This window comes from Cervus elaphus, chromosome 15 (genome assembly GCF_910594005.1).
Source record: "Cervus elaphus chromosome 15, mCerEla1.1, whole genome shotgun sequence".
NCBI lineage: Eukaryota > Metazoa > Chordata > Mammalia > Artiodactyla > Cervidae > Cervus > Cervus elaphus.
The window spans coordinates 93,438,200-93,456,328 of record NC_057829.1 but is presented as its reverse complement, the minus strand read 5'-3'; the positions used below and the strand labels follow the sequence as shown (position 1 = coordinate 93,456,328).

The 18,129-nt window shown below is 63.5% G+C and overlaps 1 protein-coding gene across 2 annotated transcripts; it reads right to left on the bottom strand.

The window, feature by feature from the left end:
- Positions 1-71: 71 nt before the first annotated feature.
- On the bottom strand, positions 72-7,759 carry LOC122709318. 2 transcript variants are annotated; one of them, XM_043926581.1, is made up of 2 exons: positions 7,556-7,759; positions 72-6,254 (listed from the first exon to the last, which is right to left on the bottom strand). In XM_043926581.1, exon 2 carries the CDS (start codon positions 6,223-6,225, stop codon positions 4,993-4,995), a length of 1,233 nt encoding a protein of 410 aa, XP_043782516.1. In that variant the 5' UTR covers positions 6,226-6,254; positions 7,556-7,759; the 3' UTR covers positions 72-4,992. The 2 variants fall into 2 exon arrangements, with proteins under 2 accessions (XP_043782516.1, XP_043782517.1); XM_043926582.1 differs by lacking the exon at positions 7,556-7,759 and adding an exon at positions 7,115-7,545.
- Between the last annotated feature and the right edge of the window lie 10,370 nt (positions 7,760-18,129).

Genomic DNA, 18,129 nt, shown 5'->3' with positions numbered 1-18,129 from the left:
TAGCCTGGTTGGATCTCCTTGCAGTCCAAGGGACTCTCAAGAGTCTTCTCCAATACCACAGTTCAAAAGCATCAATTCTTTGGCGTTCAGCCTTCTTTATTGTCTTATCCATTTAGTATATTTAATCCCTCTGAACTTTTTAAGACATTTCCCCAAGGAGATAAACTTCTTAATTAGATTTCCTAAGGGTTTCAAACCCCAGGAATCTTCTGAACGTTTTAACATCCTGTTTCTCAGGACATCGCCCAACACCACAAGGTCAGAGTCAGATCTTAAACTGAAACTCCCTCACCTCCTAGAATTAAAACCCAAGGTTGTTGAGATGAAATTTAAACCATTTCAAATTAAAACAATTCACCTGTGCTACATCCTCTTAAGGCCCTCCTGGGTTTTCAATAGCAAACATCTTGAACTGATGCTTCCCTCACCCCCTTGGGTGCACCTAGGCGGAGAGACACACACAGCAGGGCTCCACCCTCCCCGCACATCCTGGGGGCTCCGCAGCCCACCGGGCTCACCCGAGGGGGCAGGCAGCACCCTGCTGGCTCCGGGAGACGCTTCCAAGATGGACTCAGACCAAGAGGGCCGTGGGTTCGGGCCAGCGTCAGGGTGTGGGCTGGGAGCCGGATCCAGGTGGCCTGCCGGGGACCCTGCAGTAGGTCCAGCCCGCAGTGCAGACCCTGCAGTAGAACAAGGCAGCCAGGACGCGCCCCTCTGCCCTGCCTCCCCCCGGCCCCCCTGCGCTACGATGTGGTAGTGACCGTTCAAGGGTCCTGTCTGCACAGGTGTGCATGTACTCACATGCACACATACAGTCGTCCCTTGGTACTTCTGGGATTGGTTCCAGGACCCCCCTACAGATAGTGAAGTCTGTGGATACCAAAATCCAGGGATGCCCAAGTCCTTTATAGAAAATGGTGTAATACTGGCATGTAACCTACACACGTTCCCCCCCTCCACCCCCGCTTACTTTAAATCATCTCTAGATTACTTATAATACCTAATACCATGTGAATACTATGTAGATAGTTGCCAGCTTGACAAATTCAAGTTTTGCTCTTTGGAACGTTCTGGAATTTTTTTTCTTTAGTATTTCTGATGGGCAGTTGCTTGAATCCTCGGATGCAGAACCCAAGGGTACACAGCCGCATGTACACAGGCACACGCTCACATGCCAACAGTGTGTGCACACGCACTCCCACCTCCCCCCCAGGTGTCCACGACGCAGCTCCCTACACACACACACACACACACACACACACACACACACACACCCGTCCTTCCCCAGCTGGGGCAGAGGGTGGGGGTCGGCAGAGGGGGCAGCCAGCCTGGGGTGTTGGACGGGGACTCCCCTCAGAACTGGCCTCCCAAACCTGCAGGCTGGTGGCCGCATCCGCAGGTGGGATATCCCCCCCTCAGGTTTCCTGCCACTCACCCAGCAGCCGGGACCCCGGGGCAGGGACTTGGGCCAGCAGCAGGAGTTGGCTGCAGCCCTGCCATGGGGAAGTGGAGCTGCACAGTCTCTGGGGCCAGCCCCCCGAAACTCAGTCTCCTTGTCTGTAAAACTAGGACCCAGGCAAGCCCCCCTACATTGGGGTGCTGGGTCAGGGTCCGACAGGCACATGGGCCACTCGCTCTGGAGCCAGGCTTCCCAGGGACCTAGGGTCACCTTGCCAGCTCCCAGCTCCAGGGTGCCTTTTGCAGCCCACCTCCACTGCTGCTTGTCCTCACAGCAGCCCAGTCACCTGTGTGGACCCCTGCAGCACCAGGCAGCCCAGCTGTCTCCTTGGCCAATATGTCTCTCAGCTACGGCTGGACCCTGAGACCCATGGGGACCGTCTAGACGAGGCAGTTGGGACCTGCCCTCACTCTCTGTCCCAGCTTCACCTGTTGCCTCCAGGCCCCACCCAAGTCTCCCCCCCGGGATGGACCTCTGGGGAGAGGATCCCGGTTCATGGCCTCGACACAGTGCCCAGGACACCCAGAGCAGGTGCAGGACAGCCCTCTGCTGACCTCAGGCCAAATTCCACCTCCCTGTCACCTTGGGGGAAAATTATGGCAAGGATAGCTCTGGTTCATCCCAACCATCCCTGGTAAAGCTCACCTGACCCACAGGGCAGAGTCCAGCCAGGTGGAGGGTCAGTGGAGGGGCCTAGAAAACCTTGGGGAATATCAGGGGTCCTAAAAGGCCCTGGAGGGTCCTATGGGGCCCAGGGACCTGATCACTCAGAGTCCCAGGTCACACCTGCTGAATCCAGGCCTGAGCTGGGATGAGGGGGTCTCAGGACGTGGCCACCTTACCCTGGACGCCTTCCTCTCTTGTCTCATAGGAAACCTCGGGGCCAAGGTGGGGGTCTCTGCAGAGTCCGTGGGGTGCACACCAGCAGGTGGCATGCCGGCTGGGTGACCAGCAGCCTTGTGAGGGGCTCCCAGCACTGGGCAAAGCCTCAGCGCCCTGCTGCCTGTCACTGCACTGAGCGCTAGCCCCAGGGCCAGCGGAAGCGCTTCCCAGGGCATCTGCCCACAAAGACCCCTCACCTGCCCAGAGTGGGGGTCCTCACGTCTTGCTTCCACCGTGAAGACCCCACTCCCAGGTGCCCCACACCCTCTAGCCACTGGCGAGGCTAGGTGGTGAGGCTGAGAGGCCAGAGCAGGCAGTGTGACCCTGGGCAGCCCTGGATCCAGGCTGCGGAGAGGGGGGCGGGGGTCCTGCTATCCTGGAGCAGCAAGCCTGGGTCACGCAGCCCTGGACTGGGGGGCTGTGTTGGAGGTCGACCACCCTGGGGGCCCCCAACACCCTGGAAACCAGGGGCACTCTCGGGGGACCACTCCTCCAGGTCTAGCACCCCCACACCTGAAGCTGCCCAGCCCCAATGGTGAAATCTGCACAGGAACGGGGGAGGAGGGGCGGCCAACTCCCAAGAGCCCCATAGAGCCTCCAGGGCCAGCTACGGGCAGGGCCTGCCTGCCACACACGTGGTCCAAAAGTGGCTGGGATTTCGCACACGCCCGGTGAGACAGTTCCGTGGAAAGGCTCGTTTGAACATTTTCCCTTTCTTGTTGCACAAATGTGCTACTTCATGATGAAAAATCTCAGCCCTTTGAAGTGACACATTGCCCTTCTTTTTGCCTGTCTGCCATGGCTTGGCACTGCAGGGCAGAAATGCTGCTGTCATCAGGAGCCACGGGGCCACAGGCATGCATGCCTGTGGGTGCACATACATATGTGTGCGCGTGTGCCCACAGGAGGGCCTTGGACCCCTGCCCCCAGCCCCGGCCCCACCTCCCCGTGCTGCCTCCAGGAGTCTGGCACGAAAGGGCAACCGCTTGCCCGGCTCTGCGCCCAGGGCTCGTGCTCTCTGGCAGACGCCCTGGGCGCTGAGTGGACACTCGGGCTGGTCAGGTGCGGCCAGTGTGGCCTGCGGGTGCCACCTGTGCAGTCTGGGAAGCAGTTCTGGCCTGGAGCCGGGTGTGATGGACACGAGCTGAGACTCTGCCGGGGACAGAGGACCCAGTGAGTCGGTGGGGGCGGGGGGTGGTCCCTGGGAAGGCGGCAGGAGCCCCCACTGCTCCTTGAGGTGGCTTCTCCACATGAGGCCCAAGTGGCGCCCTTGTCTTGGGCATCTCGGAGGCCAGGTGCTGGGACCCCGTGGGGGGTGGGGCGGTGTCCAGCTGCTTCACCGCTGACCCCTGGAATGTTCCGGCACCAAGGCCATTCGGCGCGCTCGGGGCTCACAGGACGTGCCCCCCTGGGTAGCGTCCATTGCCACATCCTGGCCACGCTGCTCCGTTAGCCCCAACCCTTAACGTGCAGGGGGTCCAGGCCCCTCGGGCCGCGGAGAGGCTGCGTCGGAGACCATCGCGGGGCCCCCAAGGCCAAGGCCCCGCCTCCCCAGCACCTTTGCTCACGCTGCCCCTGGCCCAGAGCCTCCTCTTCGGGGGCCTCGCACACTGGCCAGTTCCCGCTGGGGGACCGTTTGTGCCACCCCGGCTCTAGGACCGAGGTGACCCGTGAAGCCTCAGAGCTGCCTTTTAGTTCGACAGACCACAGGGACGATGAGACAGGGAGGCGTGTTCCTGCAGGGGCGGGCAGGTGGGACGGGAGCGCTGGCTTGAGTGCCGGTTGGGGTTAGTGCCTCGGGGTCCCTGGACTGGGCTGGGTTGGGTGGGGCCGGGTCCACTCTGGAGGCCTCATCTAAGGGGTGCCCGGCAGGCCTGGGAGGGAGGGCGCTGTGGCTCAGGGGCGGCTGGGCAGGCCCCTTGAGGGGCTGCATTTGCCTGCGATTCTGGGGCTGCTGTCCCGGGCTGCGCTTGACCGACTGCAAGGCTGCCCAGTCAGAGTGGCTGCGGGGCCGCGATACCACGCGGGGCTTAGCCGAGCCTTCGCCAGCACCGCACCCGGCCCTGGACCGCGGGCTCCCCGAGGAGGGCAGGAGCATTTGTCCAGCACTGGACTTGGATGCCAGCTGCTCACCTGCAGTTCGATAAGCTGAGGCCAGGGCAGAGACCGAGATGCACTGCACATCTCCGCGGTCCTGCCCTGGTGTGTAGGAACCTTGGGGGCCCCTGCCAGAGTCCCGCTCGCTTGGTGTTCGCAGAGCGATGGGGCCTCGCCGTTCATCCAGGGCCCTCAGGTGCCGCCCTGCTGTCCCCACGCCCAGGCTACTCTCCCGGGGAGGAACTGGGTCCGCGGAAAGGAAGCTCGCTTCCGGAGTCAGTGCGCTGGGGAGACGCCAGTCCTCTGCGGACACCTCCTCTCGGGAGGGGGCGCGGCGGCCGCAGACACGCCCTCTGCCGGCCGCAGGTCCGCAGAGCAGGAGCTGGGGCAGCTGGAGGGAAGTCTGCAGTCAGTTGGGTCTGACTGGGCGGGGCGCAGAGCGGACTGTGGGAGAGGCCTGTGTGCGCCCCCCGGGCTCAGGGAAGCCCAGTCCGCAGGGCCCCCCAGGGGCAGCCGGGTGTCCAGCAAGGGGCCCTGCCTCTGCCCTCAGACCGTCACACGGGGTTCAACTCGACCCCCTGCCCGCCGAGTCTCCTCAGCTGCAGAGACACGAACTGGCAGAAGCACAGGCCCACCTCCAGGTGGCCAGGGGCCCCCGCGGCCTCCTCCCACTGTGGGAAGTGCCCGTGGGCGAGGCAGCAGGCGTAGCTGGAGGCGAACCGCAGGATGGCCTCCTGGAACGCGGCCTCGCCCTCGGGGGCGCCCAGGAAGGCCCGCTTGCAGTCGCCCAGCAGCACGTACACGAAGTAGAGCTTGTTCTTGGTCTCGCAGCCCATGAGCACCGAGTGCGGCGCCAGCAGCAGGTTGGCCTCCCCGACGCGGCCCGCCAGCTCCCGCAGGGTCCTCTTGGAAGACCTTCGGAGCCAGCACAGGGTGTTGACGCTTAAGATCATGAAAAAGGGGCAGAAAAATACATTGGCGCAGATCACGAGGAGCTGCTGAGCTGGCTGTTTTTGCCAGGCCCCAAAGATGAAGGGTAAGAACAGCGAGGCCACGGAGAGGAGAATCAGGACTATGGCAAGGATGACCCTGCAGCCCAGATAACGCAGGAGGCAGCGGGGCGAGCGCATGCCGTTCAGGATGCCCACGGCTCGCTTGTACAGCTCAGGGTCCTCCAGCACCTCCTTCAGGGGGTCCGGCACGGCCAGCGTGCTGAAGCTGCCCACCTTCCACGAGGGCAGGCTGTCCCTGTTGATGCAGTCCAGGGTCAGCAGGGCCTTCCCGCTGTAGAGGGCGGGGGCCGAGCGCAGGGCCGGGGGGCGCGCCAGGCGCTGGTTGGGGGTGCACAGCAGCTGCACCAGCTTCTGGTAGAAGCGGCTGTCCGTGGCCTCCAGGTAGGTCAGGTGGCTGAGGTGCAGCGGGACCCGGCAGGGCCGCAGCAGGACGGGGAGGACCGGCTTCCTCTCCAGGCAGGAGCCCACGAGGGACAGGTCGGCCTCCAGGAGGCACCAGCGGCTCTGCACGAAGTCCTCGCTCAGCACCAGCATCACCTTCTGGCTCTGCTGGATGCAGCCCGCCATGTTCTCCAGCACGTTCCTGCCGGGCGTGAAGTCCCGCTCGTGCAGGCACACCCTCAGCCCCGGGAGCTCGGCCTCCAGGCGGCCAGTGAGCCCGTGGGTCCACACGGCGTCCACGCTGCTGTAGCTCACAAACAGGTGGAACTGATCGCTGGGCCTCAGCGGGGGGATGGCCGGGGCCACGGCTTCCTCCCCGGCGCAGGAAGCCATGTGTGCTTCCCCGGGTCTGCCTCTGGTCCCTGAGGAGAAAACCGCCCTTAGGCTGCAGGAGGTGGAGACGGACGAGCTGACTCAGAAGAGGGACCCCGGCCGACCCTCTGCAGAGGTGGAGCCGCGGATACAGAAGGCCGCGGCCAGCCCGGGAAGCCGCCAACCACCAAAACCTGCCAGGGTGCGGTCAGTGACGGTCACCCTTACCCTCCCAACTCGGGACCCACCAGAGGAAGTCACAGGTGCCCCTAACCCGTCCCGAGGACCCAGCCTCCCTGGGGGGCCCTGAGCCCCTCCCACTCTGCGGCCTGCCTTGGGGTCTCCACCGAACCCCAGTGACCAGGGACCCTGCTCCAGCACACCCTGGGGGTCCGCCCTCTGCGGAGCCCACTCAGGGCCTCTGGGGACATCCACAGGACATCTGGCTCCAAAAGGGCTAGGGCTCACGGTGGCCACACCTTCCAGTCCCCCGGGGTTCACGAGTCCATAGGCATGGGAGGCTGGATGTCTGTGCCCTCCCAGACTTCCTGTGCTGAGATCCTAACCCCATGGTGATGGTCTAAGGGGGTGGGGCTTTGGGGAAGTGACGAGGTCACCGGTGGAGCCCTCAGGCTGGGGTCAGTGTCCTTCTGAAGGAGACCCCGTGGAGCTCCTGCCGCCCCCTCCCACCCTTGCAGGAGGACCCGTGTCGAGGGGCCAGGAGTGGGCCTCAGGGAGCCATACCCGAGTCCCAAGGCCTGCAGCCTCCAGCCTCCGGGGCGGTGGGAGGGCACCGGGGCTGTGCAGTCGCCTCCCACGGTGCCGGCAGCGCAGCGAGTGCACCGGCTGGGTCCTCCCAGCAACGTGCCCCAGGGAGTGGTCACGCCATGCGGGGCCCTGGACTGCCTACCTCTGCACACAGCCTCCCACTGAGGCGCCGCCGCGCCATCCAGGAGCCAGAGCTGAGCCTGGGCCGCCCTCACGGGTCTGCCTGCTTGTCCCCAAGAGCAGCTCCTTCCACAGCTCAGTCCTGCAGGCTTCCTCGCGCACCCACAGCCCCGTGTCAGTCCCAGCAAGCAGCCCTCAACCCTGCAGTCCCAAGGCAGGCTGTGACCTCACGGCTTCTGGGGCCTCCAGCTCGGACCCCTCCCCACTTGGGCGAACAGCGTGAGGGTCACGAGGGCCAGGTCAGTTCAGGAAGCCCCCTGTGGTCTAGCCCTCCCTGCCCTTCCCACAGGGCCCCTACACCATGCGTCGGCCGGGCAGCTGAGAACCAGCGGAGGAGGCGCTGAGGCTCTGAGGAACGCTGTGGGGAAGCCTGGCGCTTGGAACACCCCCGGCCTCCTCTCACCTCCAAGAGGGAGATGGTACTCCCCCACAGCGTCCAGGCGTCCGGGAGGCAGAGGCTGCTGCTGTGCTTCTTGGGCACCAAGGGCCTCCACTGTGGTGCCCACGCTGCCTGCTCCCCACGCCCGTCCTCAGAGGAGGCCTGGGAGCAGCTGGGGCGCCTCTGCCCCAGACAGAAGGACTTCTGCAGCCAACGCTTTCTGAGACATCTCTGCTAAATCTGATGGACAGCGGAAAAGTGAAAAAAGGAAACAAATTGAGGAAGGAGGGGGTTTCAGGAGAAGTGGCCAGTGAGGCTGCCGCTGGGAAAGGACACAGCTGGTCATGGAGGCGGGATGGCAAGGGCTCACTTGGAATCCACCTGAGGTTGGTGCCAGGAGAGCAAGAGGTCCTGGCGGGGCCTGGAGCTCTCTGGAGGCTGGGCCGGACCCTCCTGCTAGAAGCAGCGCTGTAAAGCGCCGTGGTGACCGTTCTCAGGAGGGCATGCCAGGCTGGGGTCAGGGACAGGCAGTGCACACGGTACCTGGGGCTGGCCGCCCGCTCCGAGGCACGGTCCTGGTGACTCTCCCCAAACAGCTGCTCTCCTCCAGGATCCTCGCCCTGGGGGCGGGGACCGGGCGGCCCCACCCTGCTGTGGCTTCTGGAAACCCTCCCTCCCGTCCCCAGTGCTGCCCAGTGACCAGGGAGGGCCACCTGTGTCCCTCAGGGCCTCGATGTCTCCCTCCCACCTGGGGAAGCTGGCCCCCAAATGCTCCTCTCCGATCTGGGCCACTAGACAATGTGATCACTTTGTCTAGAAAAAACTGCTTGTCAGCTTCATACCCGAGGAAGAAACACAAGCTAAATCAACATGCTGTGTGCTAAGTCACTTCAGTCATGTCTGCTCTTTGCGACCCCGTGGACTACAGCCCATCAGGTTCCTCTGCCCATGGAATTCTCCAGGCAAGAATACTGGAGTGGGTTGCCATGCTCTTCTCCAGGGGATCTTCCTGACCCAGGGATTGAACCCAGGTCTCCCGCTAACAGGCGGACTCTACCATCTGACCCATCTTTCCACTTAAAAACCTGAATGTCACATGGACAGGATAGAGTTAGAGAAAGTCCGCTGGTGACCAGAGCACTGAAAACAGGGGAACGGAGCTGTCAGCTCAGACTCGCTTGGGAGCCCCAGAAGCGGCTCCGCGTGACCGCGGCCCTGACCACAGATGCTGACTGTGCAGAACGGGATGCTCCTGGCCGGAGCCCCGCGGGGGGACCCTGGGGCTCTGTGCTGTCCTTGGGGCAGAGCCCAGAGGACTCCTGCCCCAGCCGGGCTGGGGTCCTGCTCTGCTCTCAGCACCCTTGACCTGGAGGAAAAGGGAGGGAACCGACACCCCGCACCCCCTGGGGCATGCTCCCTGCTCTCTCAGGGACAGGCAGGGCTGCTCCCTCCTTCCTTCCCATCAAGGCTGGACTGCTGGCTGGACAAGCCGGCTGCCGTCTGAGCCTTTGATCGGTGTTTGGACAGGCGCGGGTGCTGCCAGGAGGAGTGGGCCCTGCTAACCAGCGGGGTCCCCAGATGGCTCCTCCCGAGCTCCTGTGGCCCCTTGGTCAGCCCCAGGGCTCCAGCCACAGCCAGCCTCCATCGCCCCTGCTGGTCACCCTTTCCCTCTTCGCTTCCAGATCTCAGGGGGGGCCTCTGAGTAAGGCCCCCCTGGAGTCTCACCCCCTCCCCAGGGGCCCCCAGCACAGGCGCTGTGTCCCAGCTCACTGGCCCCGGCAAGGTTAGGAGGTGGACACAGTGGGCATCCAAGCGGCAGATGTATTTGAGATGGACGAGAGGGAGGGAGAACCAAGCTCAGGTCAGCTTCCCACATGACAGGCTCCTCTGCCCCAGGTCAACTGTGTCCACACCTGGACTATGGCCACCCCAGGTGCAGCTCCAGGCCCAGGGAAGGCCTCAAGTGGGGCCTTCAGTCCCCACTCCCCAGGCCTGGGCATGCCGACAACCCCAGGAAGGGTCTAGGTTGGACGGCAGCCTCAGGCAAGGGCAGGTGGAAGGGCTTCTGACTGGGGTTGGAAATGGTGCTGGTGGCCGGCTCTGTGCTCAGCTGTGACTGGCCGGGGGCACAGACAGCCTCAAGCAGGCCGGGCCCACCGCCCAGAGCCCAGAGGGAGGGCAGGCCCCCAACTCCGCACAGCAGGCTGGGGGGTGGGGGAGACATGTGCCCCCCTCAGATGGAACCGTGCCTCCCACCTGCTTGATTTTGAGAGCTCAGGCCTGGGCAGCCAGCCAGGCACTCAGTTCCTCTCTGTTTTCAAGGCAACAACAGGATGCTGGCCCACTCCCTCACCCCGTCTGGAACTTCCTAGGGGGCAGCCAGTGGTGGGGGGGGTCCTTGTGGCGGCAGCTTCCTGCCTTCCTGCCAGTCTGAGTGCTGAGGCACCTCAGGCAGATGACCGGGCAGGAACCCACAGGTCAAGGCGGAGACTGAGTTCAATTTTAGAAAAGACAGACAGACCTTGCTGGGTGGGGGGACACTCAGCAGGCCTGTGCCCACAACAGACCCCGAAGGGACTGGGAGAGCCTCCGGTCCTGGGTGTGGTCCTGCTTCCCAGGGGTGCTGCACAGGGGTGTGGGAGAAGGGAACCTGAGAGCCACAGTCCCAGCTGAGGCCCGGGGGAGGCGAGGGTGCCGGTAAGCACGGGGCGTGTCCATAGCTGTCCTGCAGCTTCACCTGGTCAGACTGAAGTTCACCCACGGAGGCCCCTGGCCAGGTGAGGTCTCTGCACTCACGGTCCCAGATTTCAAAGGAGCCCTTCCTGGTCTGGTGTCTGGGCCTCATCACAAGGTGGAGGCCAGCAGGAGACCCAAGGGCCCCAGTCTGACAGGTGTCCCCAGGGGCCCTGGGTTTGGCAGCCCTGTTGAGAGCGGGCCGAGCGCAGTGGAACCAGCCCCGGCACTGCAGGTCTTTGGGCTCCGGGAGCCACAGGTGGGTGGGGGGGAGTCCGTTGTCTGTGTATGTGCGAGGGTGGGTGGTGTGGCTGAAGGGGAGGCCATGCCAAGGAAAGGCCTTCCCAGAGCCTGCTGAAGGAGAGGCAGAGGAAGTTGCAAGGCCCAGGGGACAGGGGAGTTGGGGACCCAGGTTTTCTCGTGGCGCCAGGCCCAGGGACGGGCTCCACTCTGCAGAGCCCCTCTGAAGTCCCCCACACCCTGTGACAAGCAGGAGCCCTGCTCCCTGAGATCTCAGGGCAGTGGGACCCCTCATGTCACCTCTAGCCTCAAACCCCAGGCCCTGAATATCCCTTATGCAGCCCTGGGCTGGGGAAGCACAGCACGGCCTGGGGAGGCGCGGTCTGAGCTGGGGTGGGGCCCCAAGGAGTTGTTCTCTAGAGTTCCTTCCTGGCTCCCTAGGGCTGCAGTCCAGGGCCAGGCCACAGCCTGAAAAAGCCCCACAGCTATTTCTTCAATGAATGAATGAATGAGCGAATGAACGAATGAAGCGAGTCTACATCCCGGCTCTGCCCCCTTGCATGAAGAGCTGATTGTTCCAGGTAGAGAACAGGCACCCCAGGAAGATGCGTGCAAACGGAAAGTGCCCTCCTCCGACTCCCACCCACATGTCTGCTGGCCAGGCGCTCACGGCCGCGGGCAGAGCTGGGGGCTAAGGGAACAGGAGCTGACCCCCAAGGGCACCAATCCACCACGACCCCCTCCCCTGCCATCAGCTCGAGCTCCCAGGGGCAGGACCTATGGGGTCCTTCACACCACCCGCTCCAGGCGGGCCAGCACAGCCTCTGAGGCCCGAGCTCCAGGACAACTGGGATTGGGTCTTGGCGGCCTATCCCCTAAACCTGTCCGAATTTTCTCTCCTTCTCCGTCTCATTCTTTCAACAGACACTAAAAGCAACCAAACAGTACGTGGGAGACGCAGCTGGTCGCTGTGGGGTCAGGACGGCTGGTCACGCACGGCCTCGCAGAAACAGGCCGGGCCGTGTCCCCGCGCGCCTGCCCAAAGGGGCGCGCAACGGCACAGGGCGGCCCGGGGCGGGGCGGGGCTTCGCTTCCTCCCTGAGCGTAGACTCCGCCCCCGCAACCATGATCCCGCCCCCGCGCTCCTGCACAAAGGGGCCCGGGCGGGGGAAGGGCAGGGTGGGGCGGGGCTTCACAGAGCGTAGGCTCCGCCCCCTCGACCTTGACCTTTTCCCCCGGGCGTTGGTTTCTCCGCCGGTTTTAATCAAGTTGAAAAGGAAAGGATGAAAAGGAGCTGAACCCGACGGGCCAGACGGCAGCTCCGCGCGGGGTGGAAGCGCTGAGGACGCCGCGAAGCCGGCGGGGGCGTCAAAAGGGCAAAAACCCTGGGCGAAGACGGAGGAGGGAGGCCGGGGAGGAGGCGGCGGGGAGGGGACAGAGGTGGGGTGTGTGGGGGAGAGGAGAGGAGAGGTGGGGTGTGTGGGGGAGAGGAGAGGAGAGGCGGGGTGTGTGGGGAGAGGAGAGGAGAGGCGGGGTGTGTGGGGAGGCAGTGGTGGGCGGGGAGAGCCAGGGGAAGCGGCCCGAGATATCGCGCGGGGAGCGGGAGGCCGGGTCGGGGAGGGCGATGGGGGCGGGAAGGAGCGGCCGCAGGACCGGCCCCGGCGCCCTCCCCGGGACCTGCCCGGGCTCCCCACGAGGCCCCGCCGGGCCGTGGCGTCTGAGGGCCTCTGCCGGCCCGGGGACTCCGCTGCGGGACGCTCCAGAAGCCTCCCGGGCACCCAGGGCACGGAGCCTGGGCCGGGCTCTCTGACTGGGAGGCCGACGGGGGCGGCTGGCGTGAGTCCCGGCAGCCGACTGGAGGAGCGCGCCTCTCCCCGGTGACCGGCGACGCCCTCGTGTGCACGATAGAGGCGCCGCGTCCCTGCCCGACCTCGGGGGGCTCCTGCGGGGAGCCGGAGACGTGGCTCTGGCCCTCGCGTGGGAACCCTGCTGCCAGCCGGCGCGGGCCCTGCGCTCCCGAAGCCAGAAGGGCCGGATCGGAGAGTCTGGGGCTGCGGGCCCTCGTGGCCAAAGCACCTCTGAGTCGGGGAGGAGGGCCTTCCTCGGGGTGCGGAGGGCCCCCGGCTTCCTGCCCCTCCGCCTCACCCTCCCGGGTCCGAGGGGCAGGACCTGCGTGGACCTCCACCTGCAGCAGCTCAGCCCAACCTCCCTCCAGCCCCACACCTGGTGGACGAGGGGAGATGGAAGGGTGGGCAGCGAGCCCCCCGGGGAGAGGCAGGGCTGTGAAGATGCTCCTCACCAGAGCGCCCTCACTGGGGACATCGGGGAGCCCCCCTGGGAGCAGCACTGGCCCACTGCCCAGGGGTCTGGGGCCGAGCCTCAGTGGGCTGCCTGAGCCCTGCTCTGCCCCTTGTCGGGGGTGGGGACCCCTCAGGGTCCTGGGCGCCTTTCCTGGGGTTGTAGAGGGCGTGGCTGCCTCCGGAAGAGGCCTGGGACTGGCTGTGGTGGGACCCGTCCTGCCTTACCGCCGACAACCTGGGAAGCATTGTCCTTTTCTGGGTCGTGTGTGGCCACAGGCTGCCCAGCCAGGACCTGGCGGGGGGGGGGGGGGAGGGGGTGGAGGACAGGCTCATCTTGGGTGACCGAGGCCACATGGCAGGGAGTGCCTGGACCCTAGGAGCTCTCAAGCCGGGACATCCCTCAGCTTTGCCTCAGACCCTTTTGGGCCTCGGTTGAGGGTCCTGCCGCTGCCCCGACCCCCCGCATGTCTCCCCACCCCTCAGAGCACAGGGAGCCTTCAGTCCTGCAGGGCTCCCTGGCGTGCCGGGCTCCTCGCCACCGGCTCCGGATGGGATGAGCACCCCCAGGATCTCACACGTGCCCCAGAGGGTCCACTGACTCAGTGCCAGGCTGAGGGGCACAGAATGGGACCCCAGCTCAGGCTTGGCCACCAGGGAAGTAAAGATCCCTCTATTCCGGTCAAGGCCCAGTCCTCTGCTGGCCCACTGCACAGAGGCCCTGAAATAGCCAGGCTCCACCTCACGAGGCCACAGGTGTGGGTCAGGGTCGGGGACCAGGGTGGCTGCCCGGAGCCTGTGCCATTCCTGGGAGGTGCTCCCTCCATGCCCGTGAACTTTCCCCACAATGAGCCTGTCACCCCCGACCCTTCTGGAGTCTGGGAGCTGCACCTCGTTCTGCTTGGGCAGCCTGGGAGTGCCCGACCCTCGTTCCCTCCTGACTCAAGACCTGGCTTGACAGCTACCCTGCCCAGGACCTGGCGGTCAGACCCACTGCTAAAGTGTTCGTTCAGTTGCTTGGTCTAAATAGGCTTTCAGACCAGGATTAAATTAGATGCTGTTATTAGTTACCCGCTATCCTATGTTGTTTCCAAACACAGCATCCTCAAACACACACAGTTCACATTGCCGGCCAGCTTTGATCGAGAAGAGGAATCCCACTGGCTCTGGTCAGGCCCTCGTTGGCCCCCGCCAATGGTCTCTGCAGAGCTCCTGGTTGCAGCCTACCCACCGTGCTGGAGGAATCTGTGAGGCTGGAATAGAGAGCTGTCATACCTCCTCTGGTCTGAGCCTCCGAGGCTTCATGCCCAACTCTGCCCTGACGCATTTAGAACAAAACTCAGTCTCAGCCCCGGGTGTGATGACCGAGGTCCTCTTGCCTCTCCCGCCTCTGTCCCCACAGTGCTCCTGGCCTTGGAGTCTCTGCTCAGATTTCATGCTGGGTTTCCTTGACCAGGCCTCCTAAGCGTCCCTCTCCCGTGTCAGGCCCCATCACGGCTGTAGGAGGATGCACTGGGAATGCCCTGTGTGACCCCTGGGCCCCTTGCTGCTCCTCATTCACTTCGTGTCCCTGGAGAGCCCCAGGCACTGCCCAGCAGCCACTGTGGAGGGTGCACAGGGTGCACCCTCCTTCCCCTTGACAGGGCACGGGCCGGGGAGGATGCACTTTCTGGGGCCGGTCCCTTTGGCCCTCACTGCAAGTTGGCCTCCAGCCTGGCCATGTTCAGGAACAAGGCCATCAGCGCAGAGAGAACTTCCTGAGGCAGGGTCTGTTCAGTGTGAACAGAAGTGCCAGAGCACCCTTGAAAGTCCCCTGCAGCTCCCGTCTGAGGTTCTGGGGGCGCCCCAGCTCTGGCTTACTTTGGCCCTGAACCCAGACCAGGCTGGCTGACGCGGCCTGTGTGTGACCTTGCCCAGGTTGAGGGGAGGCCCCAGAGAGGCAGGCAAGGCGGGCACCTCCATCTTTCCGCTTCATGCCTGAGCACAGGGCCACAGAGGGCCACCCCCTGGCCTGTCCCCGGGACCAGGACCTGCTGGTTGGCTTGAGTTGGCAGTGTGTGGCCTTCCTCCTACCCACAGGGATCTGAAGCAGGATTAGGCAGGATTACAAACTCCAGAAGCCTCCCACAGAGACTGAGGCCTGCCTGCCCTGTTGGGAGTGGTCCTGCTGCACAGGGTTGGGGAAGGCTGACGGCACTTTGGCAGAACCCCCACTTCAGTGGACAGAGGGTCTCTCTCCACAGAGCTGACCCTGAGACTAGCCAGAGGTGCCCTCCCCTCTCAAGGCCCCGGGCAACTATGCGGGCACCATCAGCCCTGAGGGCCTGGGACAAGATGGACCCCCTTCCCTCCCCTGAGCAGCCGACCCAGTAGCCCGTTTCCCCCTAAGGCCACCTGTGTGGCTGGTGACCTGCTCTCCCCCAGGGCCTCTGTGCCTGGCTGACTGGAGGGGGTGCAAGGGCAGTGGGCAGAGGCTTTGATGACCATGACCAAGGGGATTCTTTGTGTGTTTGCTCTGGCTTATGTGGGGGAGACCAAGCAGGAGTCTGGGGCCCAGAGAGGTTAAGATGCCAGGTCAGGTGGCACAGCCCTTCAGCAGAGCCAAGTCTGGAACCAGGCACGCGAGTCCCAGACCCCCTTCACCCTCCCTGACCCCTCCTTCCCCTTTCCCCCTCCCTCACCCCTCCTTCCCCCTTCACCCTCCCTCACTCCTCCTTCCCCCTTCACCCTCCCTCACCCCTCCTTCCCCTCAAGACCCACCTGTAGCTGGCACTGGGCTCACGGCCCTGGTCCTCTGCCACAGGTGAGCTCTGAGCCCAGGAGGGCGGGCATCACACAGGTGATGCAGCGCTGCATCATGCAGGGGGCGGAGCTCAGGGTGGGTGGTGTGTGAGACGTGGGCCTCCAACTCCTGCCTGCAGGCCTTAGCATCTAGAACCTTCCACCTGCCCTAAGTACAAGGGGCTCCATGGGCAGGTGGGTAGATGGGCTGTTGGAGCAGGGACTCCCAGGCATCGCCCCCAGGCTTCTTGCTGTCTGTGAGGACAGTCTGATATTGCTCATTACCAGGGGAAAAGGAGAACTCCCCTTGCGTGTTCTAGAACACGGTTCATCCTCATGACTGTGCTCAGGGACCCCTCTCTCTGCTGCAGGGTGGCCGGACGCTGGGTCACCCCAGACAGAGGAAATCAGTTCTGGGTTCTCCCAGCAACGAACTTGACTCCGCAGTCCCTGAAGTGATTTTCACAGCGAGGGAGGCGTGATTGTATTCTCCAGCTCATTAACCAGCTGTAGCCTGGCACAGGCACGTCCCCTGCATGGAGCAGAGATAGAGGATCCCACAGGTCCGTCTCGCCTGGAGACAAGCCAGGCCGCCCGCTGTCCCCGAAACGCCCCGCCTGTTTGTTCAGGCCCATTGAACACTCCTACGGCCCTGGGGAGGGCCCTGCCTGGCTGCAGGGGCCAGGTCAGGATTGAAGGGCCTGGCTGGGCATTCAGAGGTGGCTGTGTGCTGGGCAGTTGGGCTGGGCAGGGAGAAGGCCTTTGGGAGGAAATACATGGCCTGGCTGAATAGGACCCTCTCCAACTTCCCGGGGGAGTGGCCAGACCCAGGAGGACCCCTCCGTCTCTCCCAGGATGGGGTCTGGGGCCGCGGCCTTCCCCATCCATGCTACAAGCCCACGTCCCTCACCAGCACTTCTGTCCACAGTGCCCGCGGCTGGCGAGAGGCCCTTTCCACGGTGCGACAGCCTGTGGAGTGGGGCAAAAGACTGCCTAAGGGGGCCAGGGTGGCCCCCCACCCGCCCTCTCCGAACCAGGACCACCTGTCTCCCAGGCCAGTGGGGTACGGGGCAGGGGGCCCGAGCCAGCCCTTCCTGTAGCGCTGAGAAGGGCAGTGAGGCCCTGTGCCTAGGCTCCCTCATGCCTCCCTCCTCTGCCCAGAACCAGGAGCTGCCTCGGGGCTCCTGGCTGGACCCCAGGTTCCCTCTGCCCAGGTGCCACAGGGACACTCCTGTGGATTCCCAGAGTCCTCGCAGCAGGCTGGCAAGCAGCACGGAGATGAGCCGGGTCCAAGGCACTGCTGGGCGGTGAGCATGTGACCCCGCCGCGCCCGGCCCCGGAACTGCCTACTGCTCCCACTTGCTGCCCTCCCCTGGCTCCCTGCACTCAGGCCACACAGGGTCTCCTCTGCTCCGGGGGCTTGACTTCCCCCCAGTCCCTCCTCAGGCAGAGGGTCCTGACAGAGGGCTCTCCCCCGAGGCTCTGGGTGGGCCGTTAACTCCCAGGAGAGGTGGAGTCAGTCGCTCAGAGTCCTGGGATCCCTGTCCTTGAGTCCCGTGGCCTCTCAGGCCTCATGGGTCCTAGGGTCCCTTCTCTGAGCTCTGTGGCCCTGGCCTCTGCCCCCAACATCTCTCTCCATCCCAGCTTCCCCTTCCCTCCTCCCCAGTCAAGGCCAAGGACACATGTTAAAGTGTGTGCTACCAAATGGATGTAAAATGAAAACAGATACAGAAACATCCCTGAAAAAACCTCAAATACTTGGAAACTCAGTAACACACTTCTAAGTGACCTTGGGTCAAAGACGAAATCAAAAGAGAATTAATAAAAATTTTTAAAAAGAGAGAATTAATATTTTGAACTAAGAATGAAAACATCAAAATTGTAGGATGCACCAAAGCAGTACTTACAGGAAAATTCATAGCGCTGATGGCTATACCAGAAAAGAAGAAAGGTTTAAAAATCCATGACGGCTTCCACACTAAGAAACTTGAAAAAGTAGAGCAAACTAAACATAAACTAAGTAAAGGAAACAAAAAGATCAATGAAATAGAAAGCAGGAAACGATAAAGATAATGAATCTCAGAGCTGGTTGCTAGAGATTGGGGCACTGATAAGCCTTCACTGCCCAAAGGGCTGGTGCCAGGGGACTCTCGTGGCCCTCGCAGTTCACCCCTGGGTCACGGTCCTGCCCTATCGCCTGCCCTGGAGCGCCGGCCAGAGGCCCTGGGTCTAATCACTGTGCCCCCTGGGCCTTGGAGCCGAGGGGCATCAAGCCTGGAGTGGCAGCTTGGTTCCTGTTTCCAGAGCCATCCTACACTCACCCCCACCTTCCCCTGAACGGCGTTTTCCCACCATGCCCTTCCTTTTTTCAAGCATCTCCAAAGTTGTTCACTCTCAAGAATAATATATATATATATATATTTACAATTCAGTACTTCCAAAATAGCATCCTCTCTGCAGAGCTTTGTGGACTCTCCCACCCATCCTTCGGGCCCACGCCTGGGCTGCACCGCAAGCTGTCCCTAGGGCCCCCTGTTTCTGCAGGCA

Excerpts from the sequence above, each read along its gene's own strand:
- LOC122709318 (XM_043926581.1), bottom strand. The coding sequence starts at position 6,225 with ATGGCTTCCTGCGCCGGGGAGGAAGCCGTGGCCCCGGCCATCCCCCCG.